This window comes from Anneissia japonica, unplaced genomic scaffold (genome assembly GCF_011630105.1).
Source record: "Anneissia japonica isolate Jap-2015-1 unplaced genomic scaffold, ASM1163010v1 scaffold1231_len1163931_cov198, whole genome shotgun sequence".
In the NCBI taxonomy this organism is placed as follows: Eukaryota; Metazoa; Echinodermata; class Crinoidea; order Comatulida; family Comatulidae; genus Anneissia; species Anneissia japonica.
The window spans coordinates 633,069-647,131 of NW_022728604.1; the positions used below are offsets into that span (position 1 = coordinate 633,069).

Sequence of the window (14,063 nt, forward strand, 5' to 3'; positions counted from 1 at the left end):
CGATAATACTTCAAATACTGAAAACTGTTATAATATAATCTCCACGACGTCATAATTTTACGTAATCGAATATTTCATTCAGATATTGATGAATGTGCCTCTGGGCCGTGTCAAAATGGCGGAACATGCCTCGATATTGTAAATGGTTATTTCTGCAATTGTGCTGCAGGCTACACTGGTAGACTTTGTGATATCGGTAAGTAAAAATCGAAGATAATATATATTTCATTTATTGCCAAGAAACCACGATATGTATAATGACGTAATATATACTATTCTGATGGATTTTCGTAACTAGTTTAGCCATTAATATTTTTTGTATATTTATACTTCTTTCAGATATCGATGGATGCGCCACTTCACCTTGTATAAACGGAGGTACATGTATTGATACTCTCGGCGGATACACATGTGCGTGTCTAGCGGGATATACAGGGATCAATTGCCAGACAAGTATGTACATGTATATATTTTATATGTTTAAAGTATATAATTAATAATTATTTTATTTAATAACTACTCGACAACATTATAATAGACCTATGTTCTACTAGCGTTGATATTAATAAAAATAGGTTATGTCTTCCCATGGAATTACACTGTACAGTAGGCGATGGATGTTAAGCCGCATATTCGTTTATACATTGAGCTTATTCGACTGGTTCATTTCATTGACTACGATTTTTCGTTGAGTATTATTTTCATTCGACAGGTTCGTAAAGTATACTTCGATGACAACAAAAACTAACGTAAACCAGAGTGCGTTAATCAGCGTTAAGTTATCCACGTGACCAAAACAAACATGGCGGATTCAGTTTAGAAACAACATTTGCGTTAATATAATTTAGATTAAATTTCAGAAAATAAAAATTATAATATTTACCCATATGAAGTCAAAAAATAATTTGTAGACTAACAGGATTCAAAAACTGGATGAAAACATTTTTTTATGGAAAACCCCTACTGCCACAAGCCGAAGCAATCTTGATTACGCCGTGCGTGTATCGCGGTAACTATGCAGCCATTTTGATTTTGTCGCGTATTTACAAGTTTCTATTCGACTGGTCGTTTTCGTTAAGTATGATTTTACGACTGCGAAGGTGTGCGTGGTTTAACGAAGAACGACCTGTCGAATACGGCAATTATTTTCGGGATGATTAGTGCGGGCACATCTTTAGACATAGCCGGCAATATAAACACTTCGAAAATTCAAATCATCACAGATAACATCTTCATAAAGTATCAATATTACGGTACGAGTAAGTTTATTACAATATACTTTGATGACGTCATATTTATATTCACATGTTATGTTATAGATATTGATGAATGTGCCTCTGGACCGTGTCAAAATGGCGGAACGTGCTTCGATGGAGTAAATGGTTACGTCTGTAGCTGTGTTCTAGGCTACACTGGAACACTCTGTCAAATCAGTATGTAGCCTACAAACAATTCAAAACTTTAAATTATATTACAATACCACACTACGAAAACGAAAATTTAGTAGAATTCATTTTATAGTCTTACTTATGGGAAACTTATTTGAAAAATAATGAATTTTACTGATGCTATTTTTAATAGATATCAATGAATGCGCCTCTGATCCGTGCCAAAATGGCGGGACTTGTCTTGATGCTGTAAATGGCTACGTCTGTAATTGTGCTCTCGGCTACACTGGTGTATTCTGTCAGATTAGTAAGTAAAATATCTTGGATTTTTTTTCTAAATATGCGATCAAGCAATGTTCATCTTTATAATGCCAAAATACTTGATAGCTATAAATAACCCTTTAAACGCTGAAATATTCTGATTAATTGTCATAATTCGTTTTGGCAATGTTGTGGTGACTAAGAATAGTGAAATCCCATTATCATCCACAAAATCTACAAAGCTCTATTCACATCGGATCCGTACCGAACTTCCGACCGCGTTTCCGGAGCGCCGAAACCACCAGCGTCCTATTCTTACACACACTTTCTGATCGGTTCGGTAGGCCTTCCTATCCGAATATTGGGATTTGGTGTTAATGCACCTTTTAGGATGAACAACATTCTCTCCGAACCGGGATTTGTACCCCAGTCTATAATTTAATATCAGTGGCGGATTCAAAGTGGGAGGGGGAGCGAGCCGGCCTACCCCCACTCTTACATTTTTCAAATTTATTTTTAAAAAAAGCAGGAAAAAGGAAAATATTAATCAAATTTAGGTCTGATATCTGGTAAATGGCTATTTCTGTAACTGTGTTCCAGGCTACACTGGAACATTTTGTCAAATTAGTAAGTATAATTTTTTATATAACGTATCCATATAGCGATAATACTTCAAATACTGAAAACTGTTATAATATAATCTCCACGACGTCATAATTTTACGTAATCGAATATTTCATTCAGATATTGATGAATGTGCCTCTGGGCCGTGTCAAAATGGCGGAACATGCCTCGATATTGTAAATGGTTATTTCTGCAATTGTGCTGCAGGCTACACTGGTAGACTTTGTGATATCGGTAAGTAAAAATCGAAGATAATATATATATCATTTATTGCCAAGAAACCACGATATATATAATGACGTAATATATACTATTCTGATGGATTTTCGTAACTAGTTTAGCCATTAATATTTTTTGTATATTTATACTTCTTTCAGATATCGATGGATGCGCCACTTCACCTTGTATAAACGGAGGTACATGTATTGATACTCTCGGCGGATACACGTGTGCGTGTCTAGCGGGATATACAGGGATCAATTGCCAGACAAGTATGTACATGTATATATTTTGTATTGTTATTATTATTATTATTATTATTATTATTATTATTATTATTAATATTATTATTATTATTATTAGGCCTATTATTATTATTACTATTATTATTATTGTTATTATTACTATTATTATTATTCCTAATGTCCATGGTAGCATGGTTAGAAACAGTTCACTGACAGAGTTGCGTCTCTGAGTTTATATGCATAAGATTAGTGTCAGTCACTAGACCTGGGCCACCATTTTAGAAAATATATAAACTATATTAAATTTCAGATGTCATTCAAATCATATGTTTGATAGACTCACATGACGTAATGTCTTGTTGCAAAAAATTAGAATCTTTGAAGTACTGTATAATGTACGATACATAACTGAAATAAGTTTCATTGACGTCTTATATTTACGTAATTTTATAGATATCGATGAATGCGCCTCTGGACCGTGTCAAAATGGCGGAACGTGTTTTGATGCTGTAAATGGTTATTTCTGTAACTGCCCTGCAGGCTACACCGGAATATTCTGTCAAATTAGTAAGTACAAATTCACATTAAACCTCGAAGTATAATTTTTGTATACTTATACCGGTGCTACTTTAAACATAAAAATATTATGATCCAGTTTCAATGATGTCATGTTCATTTTGTTACCGAATATTTTGTTTATAGATATTGATGAATGCGCCTCTTTGCCGTGCCAAAATGGCGGAACGTGTCTCGATGCTGAAAATAGTTATGTCTGTAATTGTGTTCCCGGCTACACTGGAATTTCTTGTGAAACTAGTAAGAAAATCCCGAAAAAAAAGTCAGATTTTAAAATGTGATTCATTTATTTATCAGAAATCACAAAGGCCTACGCCTATAACTAACTTTTCCCGCTTCAATTCTCCCTGGAAGGCATCGAATGAGAATTCTCGTGTTCAATATGGCCCATGTGCACGTTAAGAACGAAGTACTCTGTTCTGTCAGTGTAATGCTCAATCAAGGAGGTATAAAAACCACCAAGGGGAACCCAATAGAAATATTCGAACTTCTGTATTATCCTTATTGAATTTCACACCGAAAAAAAATTCAATCCCATTCTGCAACATTACTAGTTTTAGGAATTTCCTTCTATACTGCACATGAAAACACGAGTAAGTTTTATGGATTATTAACTATACAGATATCTATATTTTTTTCAGATGTCGATGAATGCGCAAGCCTGCCTTGTCTGAATGGCGGAACTTGTCTGGATCTTGTTAATCGGTACTTCTGCCAATGTCCCGTTGGATACGCTGGTCCAAATTGTGAAATCGACTTGGGTGGTGCATGCTTTTCGGATCCTTGTGAGAACGGGGGTACATGTGTTACCGCTCCTAACGGATATTTCTGTGTCTGTCCACTAGGCTATTCAGGACAGAATTGTGAAATAGGTACGTAAATTTAATATATATTACATATTTAGATATTAACAAATCATCGGTATCAGTAGTATCACTTTGCATAATTGTTCTCAGTAACGATAGTGTCGAGGATAAAACGTTTATATTATTATATGTTTATCATCATCATTATCGTCGTCATCGTTACCGTTATCTTTAATGTTTTACAGTTGTCCTCCAATTCGAGGCTACCTTTCGGACATAAAAATGTGGAGTTGTTTTGGAGTTCGTTCTCCAATTAGAGAGTAGCTTTGTGTTATAACTTTGAAGATTGTTATTTTGTTTTTTTAAAAACTTTTAGAATTAGAGGGGTAATTATGGGGTCTCGAATTGGAGGGTGCACTGAATTGTTGTTTTTAAAATAGCCTCTAAATTGCAGTTACTGTTTAATTCCAATTCAGATATTGACGCCTGCCTTAGCGATCCTTGTTTGAATGGAGTCTGCTTTGATTTACCGAACGGATATTTCTGTTCCTGTACTCAGGGCTTCGAGGGCGTCAACTGTGATATCAACACCAACGAATGTTTGTCGCAACCGTGCCTAAATGGTGGAACATGTTTAGATGGCACTGCATCATACATTTGTGTATGCCCGGCTGGATATTCTGGTCTTCGTTGTGAAGTTGACATCGACTTCTGCTCACCACAGCCGTGTCTCAACGGTGGACAATGTGTTGATGGGCCTACAAGTTATTCGTGCATATGTCCTCCTGGATACGTAGGCGTCGATTGCGAGATCTGTAAGATATTATTTGTTTTTTAATTCTCTGGACTGAAGTAATATAATGGTAATAACAGTATTCGATTAAGTTCAGTTTAAGTATATTTTTACACAACACCATGGTGTATTACAATGTACATGAGCATTTCGAGTTTCGGGTTTTCCGAGCCCAATTAGATGGTTAACTTTAAATTAAAAGATTCAAGATTGTATGTTCGTACTTGGACGATTTTGTCGCGAATTAGAGAGGTCTTGCAATTAGATGGGTCTTAAACGAACTGTATCTTTTACTAGATGAAATTCCTATGTTATTATTAGGAGCTTAATTTTTTACCAAGAAATACCATAGGTCATTTTAATATAGGCCTACATCTGAGTGGCATATTGTATGCCTATTTGCATGGGACGTTTCATTCTGCGTTGTTAACCAAAAAACATAATGAAGACCAACAACCTAAAAAATAAATATATATATATACATATATATATTTTTTATTTATATATATTATATATGTATTACGGTATATATATATATTTATTTATATATTATGTATATCATATATATATATTTATATATATATATATATATATATGTATATATATATTTCTTTATTTTTTTAACTTTTAAAGTGGTAGACCCATGTGCGTCTCAGCCATGTAGAAATGGCGGAACATGCCAACGACTCGGTGGCTTCAACTTCATTTGTTTCTGTACCAGTCTGTATAACGGACCAACGTGTGAAGTACCCGTCCAAGGTTCGTAGTTCTAAATTATACCTTAAATTTTGCAATTATTGTAAAAATGATAATTCTTGTAGAAATACATCTTTTTCTGTTAGGTTTATGTAGTTTTTGTAAAAATATTGTAAATATTTAATTAGATTATTATTATTATTATTATTATTATTATTATTGTTTTGTTATTACTATTATTATTATAAATATAATTCTTATTATCAATATTATTCATATTATTTTTACCATTTTAACTTTTGCAATTTTAACCTTGACCTTTATATTTCAACATTTCATGATGTGATGTATGTTGTGTGTTTTAGTATGTGATTGTATCAATAAGTATATTTTTATTATTTTTAAATCTGTGAACAAACAACCAAATTTTCAAGCCGTATGCTTTACTATGTTTGACAATAATGATTGAATTGAATTGAATATATGTTTATTATATTATTCATATTATATTTTATGAGTATACTAAATATTTGTTTGGTGTTTGATCTTCAGACCCCTGTGCTTCACAACCTTGCGCAAATGGTGGTACATGTGTTGTAACCGTTGAGGGTGGATTCAAGTGTGTTTGTCCCGGTTATGGTTTCGACTTCTTCTGTAATGTCAGTAAGTAACACGATTTTATATCTTTCATGTATCCGAGTTTCTCTGTATGTAAAGTAAACTGTTGTTAGAAGACAAGTCAATTTGTATATTAATAGTGTTTCTCCTTAACTTTAAATGGTACTGTACATTTTACGTTCTTTATGTTTTCACAGATCCTGATCTTCTGTGCTTTAATAGAGCTGATGGCAATTACGCTCATCCAACCAATTGCTCTATAATTGTGGCGTGTGTTGGTGGTAACCCTATCTTGATTGCCTGCCCAGCTGGTTTGGCTTTCAACGAAACTGCCAATCTATGCGATCAACCAGCGAACGTTCCTGGATGTGCCGGTATAGGACCTGTCACTGCATGTTCTGGAAGAGCCGACGGTAACTACCGCATACCTGGTCAGTGTAACTCATTTCTACAATGTGTTGCAGGCCAGGAATATATTGGGCAGTGTGTTGCTGGTTTAGCGTACGACGAAATTCAAGATGCATGTGTCCAATCGTCGTTAGTCGATGGCTGCGATACAGGTGGTACGACAGGTACCGGCGAATTCTGCAGTGGACTTCCAGATGGGCTCTACCCTAACGTAAATGACTGTCAATCATTTTTCCAATGCAGTAATGGCAACACTTTCGTGTTTCTGTGTGGTGAGAATTTGGTATACAGCCCTAGCACTCAGCAATGCGATAGTCCTATAGAAGTACCCGGATGTGAGAACTTCAACCCAGGTGTACCGAATGAGTGTCAGGGACGTCTCGATGGCTATTATTCTGTTTCAGGAAACTGCAGTGCAATCCTTGCATGCTCTGGCGGCACTCCTATATATCTAGTTTGCCCAGGTGGTCTGGCGTTCAACGAAACCACCGACATGTGTGAGAGACCGCAGAATGTTGACGGATGTGAGGGACTAAATAATGGAGATTTTTGTAGCAGTCGCAATGATGGTAACTACCCGTTGTCGTGTTCATCGTATTACTCGTGTGTATTTGGAACATCATTTGTACTATCATGTCAACCCGGACTGGCCTACAATCCGAATGAAGATATCTGTGATTTCCCCCAAAACGTTCCTGGATGTGAACAAATAGTAGGAGATCCTACTTGCTTAAATCGAGTTGACGGCAACTACGCTGTTGTTGGAAACTGCAGTGCTATCCTGAGTTGTGTTGGTGGTTTTCCATTCTACCAAGTATGCCCAGTTGGAACCGTCTTTAATGAGTCTGCCAACATTTGCGATCAACCAGCCAATGTTCCCGGCTGTGCGGTAACTCAACCCGGCATCTGTGGCAACCGTCCAGACGGCAACATCCGTAACCCAGCCAGTTGCAGGTCATATTTTGCGTGCGTTGCTGGCCAAGAAACATTATTATTCTGCCCTACTGGACTTGTGTATAACGCATTATCAATGGAGTGCGATTTTCCCACAAATGTGCCTGGCTGTAATGTTGGCGGTGGGGGTGATCCAGAGTGTGTCGGGCGACCTAATGGTAACTATGCTGTTCCTGGAAACTGCAGTGCAATTCTCTCCTGCTTTGGAGGATTAGCCAACTACCTTGTCTGTCCGCCAGGTTTGTCTTTCAACGAAACTGGTAACAGATGCGACCGCAATGTTCCAGGATGCAGTGGTGGTGGAACTGGTTTCTGTGCAAACCTCGCAGATGGAAATTATGTAAATCCAACAAACTGTAGTCAGTTTATTTCCTGTGTAGGAGGTATTCCAATCGTACAGTCCTGTCCAGCTGGCCTAGGCTTTAATTCGACTGGTAATAGATGTGACGCAGGTATTCCTGGCTGCGCTGGCGTAGGAAGTGGCTTTTGCTTTGGACGAGAAGACGGTAATTATGCTAACCCTATGGATTGTAATAGTTACTATGCATGCAGTGGTGGAGTAACAATAGATGTCTCTTGCCCAGAAGGCTTAGCTTTCAACCAACAAGACAACGAATGCCAGCAGCCAGGAGATGTCCCTGGATGCGCTGGAACTGGTCCTGGAGGAAGCCCTACGTGCGTTGGTCGAGAAGATGGATTTTATGCTGATCAAACCAATTGTAATCGTTTTTATAGATGTGTTGGAGGAGTTATCACTTCGTTTAACAATTGTAATCCTGGCCTTTACTTTGACGCTGTTTCCTTCTCATGTAATCTCCCAGAGAATGTACCAAACTGCGGCGGTGGTGGTGGCGGTGGAGGAATATGTTCTGGAAGACTTGATGGTAATTATCGAGATCCTCAAAACTGTAACCAGTATATAGCATGTTCAGGAGGTTCGTTGATTGCCACTTTGTCATGTCAAGGAAATTTGGTTTTCAACGAAGACGATGACCGATGTGATTTCCCACAAAATGTCCAAGGTTGTGAAACATTCGTCGGTGACGGTGGAGACCCAGTATGCTCTGGACTCTCGGATGGTAACTATAGAGTTCCAAACAACTGCAGCGCCATATTGTCATGCGTTGGAGGTTTTGCGTTTTATCAGGTCTGTCCTGCAGGCACTGTTTACTACAATGTCAATGACACTTGTACCTTGCCTGCCAATGTCCCTGGATGTGAGCTTCCAGGTCCCACATCATTCTGTAGCTCTCTTCCCAATGGTAACTACCAGAACCCGGCTAGCTGTAGTTCATACTACGCTTGCTCTGGAGGACAGTCACAGTTATTAGCCTGTCCCCAAGGACTTGTCTACAATCCCACGAATGACGCATGCGACTTTGCATCGGCTGTGGCGGGCTGTTCTGGAGGAGATCGTGGTGATGGAGGCGGTGACGGTGCTTGTACCGGTATACCTGATGGATTTTACCGCGTGCCTCAAAACTGTAGTATATTTCTTGGTTGCTCTGGAGGTATTGCAACATTTTTGAGTTGCCCACCAGGACTAGTGTACAATCAAACTGGTAACCTTTGCGATAACCCTGCCAACGTTCCTGAATGTTCAGGCTTCCTAATTGGTGACGGCTTCTGCAGTGGACTTTCTGACGGAAACTACCCTGACGCAGCTAACTGCTCAGCATACTACTCTTGTTCAGGTGGGGTGACTAATAAGCTTGCTTGTCCCGCTGGTCTTGCATACAACGCTGGGACAGACCAGTGCGATCTTAGAGGTAACGTAGCTGGCTGTGAGGTGCCACCTCCAGATTTATGTCAGCCAGGACAAAATGGCCATTTTGCTGACTCTGTCGATTGCAGAAGATATTACATCTGTACAGACGGTCAGCTCGGATTATTCACGTGTCCACCACAGCGAGCATTCGACCCGTATACGTGTACATGTATTGATTATACTGACGTTCCATATTGTTAATATTGTTAGTTCAACTCAATTCCTTTTAAAATTGTATTCATGTCTTTGAGATGGGTACAATATACAGAACTCACGATTGGCACGCATGCCTAAATTGTTTCTCAAGGTGACGGTATTGATTGTAGCCAGTGGCTGTCCATTGCATCAATCTATATAAACCTATCTATCTAATTTTATATAATGTTTTTTTATGTCATTTTATTTAATGGTTCCCGTAATTTTACTTTAATAGCTCCCGTAGAGGTATTTAATGGCTCCCCGTAGTTTTATTTGATATACGGTAGTGTATTGTTGGTAAATAACGTGTGCTGCCTGAGATAATTGTATTTTTCGCAGGCTTATTTGATTATTGGTGCTATAGTTTAATTTAGTACATTAATGACATTTATTTCGGTTTATATAACTTGATGAACAAACATTAGTATACACGCCTCTGGTATCCATTAAAGAAGATGAGTCTATTTAATAACTATTCAATAACTTTGTTTGAATACCACTTCGTTTATATTGTATTAGCTATGAGTTGCTGAAGTTCTGGGTTATTTAAAGTTTGTAATGCCGGGTATATTTTACTTTATTTCGGAAAATAAATTTTAAATAAATAAATATACTGTCTTTTTATTAGACTGTTGTAAATATTGTTTTGAACTAGTTGTACACATACACACGTAAATACAAAAGCAATTATATAGTAGTACTATACATCACTACCTAATGTTTATCAAATCATAATAAACTAAATTAACATGCATAACAAGGCTTTGGCAACACATTTTGATGATGTCATCCAGCAATGGTCAATGGCCATGGCGATTCTAAGGTTCTTTTATTTTGACCAACAGCGTGACAAAAAAAATGTTGGGTCAAAAAATGGAAAATTCAATGAACAGATATGAATATTGATGACTTCACATTAGAAGTAACGGTCAAGGATCATGAAAGAAACGTGCATTCAGACCATAATTATTTACCGCTCTTCCGATTGGTCACCGCATTACCGCCCTATTTCCAGGAACCTGCTGTCCTCAGATATACATACACGAAAATATATCAAAAATAACAATAATAATATTAATAATAATAATTGTAATAATGACGATGATGATGATTATAGTGTAATGCGAATAATAAACACAGTAGCTAGTTTAATATTGTATCTATACATTATTATTATTAGGCCTATTATTTATACACAACACAAGTATACTGTACGATTTAAGTTTATTCAAACACTACTGTCTACTATTCTTATACTACTGAAGTCCAACACTTAGTTATACAGTACAAATTATTCTAAATATACTAATTCTTTGGCATCTTGGGGGCTACTCATTGTGATGTCGGTTATTTGTATTTATGAGACTCGGGAGAGATCCCGATAGAACAGAGTAGATACGAGGGAGATCTCTTTGGCTGTTATTATTATTATTATTATTATTATTATTATTATTATTATTATTATTATTATTATTATTATTATTATAGGTCAAATAAAGATAACGATAATAATGATGATGATGATGATGATAGTGATAGTGATAATGACGATGATAATAATGACGATGATGATGATTTTGGATTAGACTGGATTTTATTGCTTTGAGACACCATGAAGTTCCAAGGACTTCCAGTATGGGATCATTCTGTTGATTAACTATGCAGTATGCCTCCGCCGGGAAACACCTCCGTGCTCTTTCTCGAAAAATCTTCCAATTTTCCAAAATTGAGCTATTTTTCGCCTAGTTTTTTGTCATTCCTCCATTTGTAGGTCTGTTCTAAAATAAAGACAAAACGACCGGAAAAAAGCTAGGTCGAAAAATCGTCCATTTTCGACAAAAACCATAATATACTCTTTATGTTTTTGACAATTTGAATATTATGTTTCACCTAGCCATTTTTTTCTACAAACAGTATATTTTATTACTATATAGGCTAAGGCCTATTACAGCTTTGAAGTTAGACTGTAATATTGTCCAAACTACTGCCCGGATATTGTTAACGACTTAATTGGATATTAAGACCAGCTTATATCAATCGAAGTTCTAGTTACAAGAAACTACGTCATTGTCTACTAGCTGACTTGATTTGTTTTTAAACTTTTTTTAAATATTGTAAACAAACCACAGTTCTATAGTAGGCCTAGTTAAATAATGCGGTTTCCTTAATATAGTGACCCCGACCTACTTAAGTTGTAACCATCGCTATATATATTCATATGATTCGCGGCTTGATTTTGCACTTAATACACTGTAATATATTTTGTTTCCAAATTTTACAAAGAATGCGTCTACAACGCTCACAAATTAATATGTAGATTATTATTTTTTTTAATATAAATCTACCATCTCCTTATTTTTATGTACTTTTCATTTAGAAGAGGAAATAGTTTTAAAACTCTTCATATCCCTCCGGCAATTTGTTCGATCCCTTGCAAAAAAATATTGTTACACTGGATACAACGAAATTTGTATCAACAAATTATGGTAACCCAATTAACGGTGTCTTGAAGGACAGCTTATCCATTGACCATCGACATCCCTATCCGAAGCTTTCTAGCTACGTCCTGGAGGAGTTCATGGATTAATATAAGATTTAATATATATTTGAGAACTGCATCGCTCAGCTATTTGTGATTAAGCTATTTAAATAGATGATTATGAATAATATTAATATTTTTATTATTGCCAGTGTTCTTATTAATGAAAATACGGTACTAATTATCAACGTCATATTTCAAATGATCATAGTCATTTCTATAGTAATAATAATACTCATACCAACACTACTAATAATAACAGTATTATTATTATTATTATTATTATTATTATTATTATTATTATTATTATTATTATTATTATTATGTAGTATCATTGGTATCATCATTAATATGATTATCATTTTATTATTACTATCTAAGTATCAGTATTATATATATATATATATATATATAAAGTATTATTATTATTATTGTTATTATTATTATTATGATCATCATCGTCATCAATAACAATAACAATAATAGTAGTAATAATAATAATTATTATTATTATTATCATTATTATAGTATTAGTATATAGTAGTAGTAGTAGTAATTATAATGATGATGATGATAATAATAATAATAATAATAAGAATAATAATAATAATAATAATAATAATAATAATAATAATAATAATAATAATAATAACAATATCACTGTTCAGATTATGATGGTCACATACATTAATAATTTAAAACTAGATTTGAACTCGTCACTGAAGACGAGTTAGGTGATCCGCCGTACTCTGACCCTCACGAAGCACGCGCAGTTCTGATTGAAAAGTATTATATGCTAAAACATGCTCTATTTAAAGAGTAATTTTGAGCATTTTAAAAGGAATTTTAAAGGAAAAGAGTAATTTTGAGCATTTTAAGGACTTACGAATGTGTACACATACGTCTTAACGTCCGTGCGCACGGTAGTATTAATACAGTGTCAGAAAACCAACACATGTAACCGAAACGTAATTTCCAGCTTCAGTACGTGCTGTGGGCGTAGAAATGAGCGTACGGCGCGTAAATTTTGGAAAGTTTTGGAATATTTAAAATGACCTGAAACGTGCTTTAAATTATCTGAAAAGTGATATTAACAAATTTAAAATTTTAACGAACAAGTACGAATACCTTATACGACGTGCCTGACGACGGTAATGGCACATGAATTTAAACCTTGTCAAGTTTAATTTAAAACCCCCTGTTGGTCGGTAATGCCACACGAATTTTGCCTTTACAGTATACGAGCTATCGGTCTGATAGTGTCGAAATACAGTCTGCCGCCCTCTATTTTCAATGTGTTTACATCTTTTAAGAAGGAAAGATGAGAAGGCTCCAAAAAAAAACATTATTTTTGACAATGATGACGTCATCAAAATAAAAAATAAAGGGACACGTCCGAAAGAGAATTGATTTAGCTAACATACTCACAGGTGGGAGGCAATCAATCAAGATAAGCGAGTACGTTGAAACGAGTATAAAAAGTAATAACGTCATAAATAAAAATTCAATTTTTTCTTAATTCGAATGGAAATATGATGACGTCACAATGTCCGATCAGCCAATATGATCTATAAAATCGTATCTACAACTCTTGTGCTTTCAGAATATGTAATAAAATTTGGATGTCACTTTCATCCTAAGGAGCTGTAACTGATTAAAAGTAGGCATAATTTTAAGTATACATAATTGTTGACGCACGCGTACGCGCACGTTAAGTCGCGCGAACGGAAAATTAAGGTACCTGACATTCAACCTTGACCTGAAGATTATGCTCACTTAATATGATCCAGAAATGAAGAATGGTTAAGATGATATGGGCTCATGAACGTTTTGAGGAAAGAAAGATGTGGGGGTCAGAAAAAACAATTTTTTTGACCATGATGACGTCATCAAAATGTAAAAAGAAGTCAAATATATGAAAGAGAATTGTCTCAGCTATAACATACTCAAAGTTGGAAGACGATCGACCA

At 35.6% G+C, this 14,063-nt stretch overlaps 1 protein-coding gene across 1 annotated transcript in view; it reads left to right on the plus strand.

Annotated features, from left to right (window-relative positions):
• Positions 1-14,063, plus strand: part of LOC117114387 (fibrillin-2-like) — a gene marked incomplete at its 5' end in the record, with an annotated part of 36,843 nt that overhangs the window by 9,640 nt on the left and 13,140 nt on the right. Inside the window, 14 exons of the mRNA XM_033258045.1 lie at positions 83-196; positions 340-453; positions 1,320-1,433; positions 1,582-1,695; positions 2,214-2,276; positions 2,394-2,507; positions 2,651-2,764; positions 3,191-3,304; positions 3,440-3,553; positions 3,955-4,185; positions 4,596-4,934; positions 5,546-5,671; positions 6,161-6,271; positions 6,424-9,554. Of these exons, the coding sequence (XP_033113936.1) occupies positions 83-196; positions 340-453; positions 1,320-1,433; positions 1,582-1,695; positions 2,214-2,276; positions 2,394-2,507; positions 2,651-2,764; positions 3,191-3,304; positions 3,440-3,553; positions 3,955-4,185; positions 4,596-4,934; positions 5,546-5,671; positions 6,161-6,271; positions 6,424-9,554 (4,913 nt within the window). The remainder of the gene's footprint in view (positions 1-82; positions 197-339; positions 454-1,319; positions 1,434-1,581; positions 1,696-2,213; positions 2,277-2,393; positions 2,508-2,650; positions 2,765-3,190; positions 3,305-3,439; positions 3,554-3,954; positions 4,186-4,595; positions 4,935-5,545; positions 5,672-6,160; positions 6,272-6,423; positions 9,555-14,063) is intronic.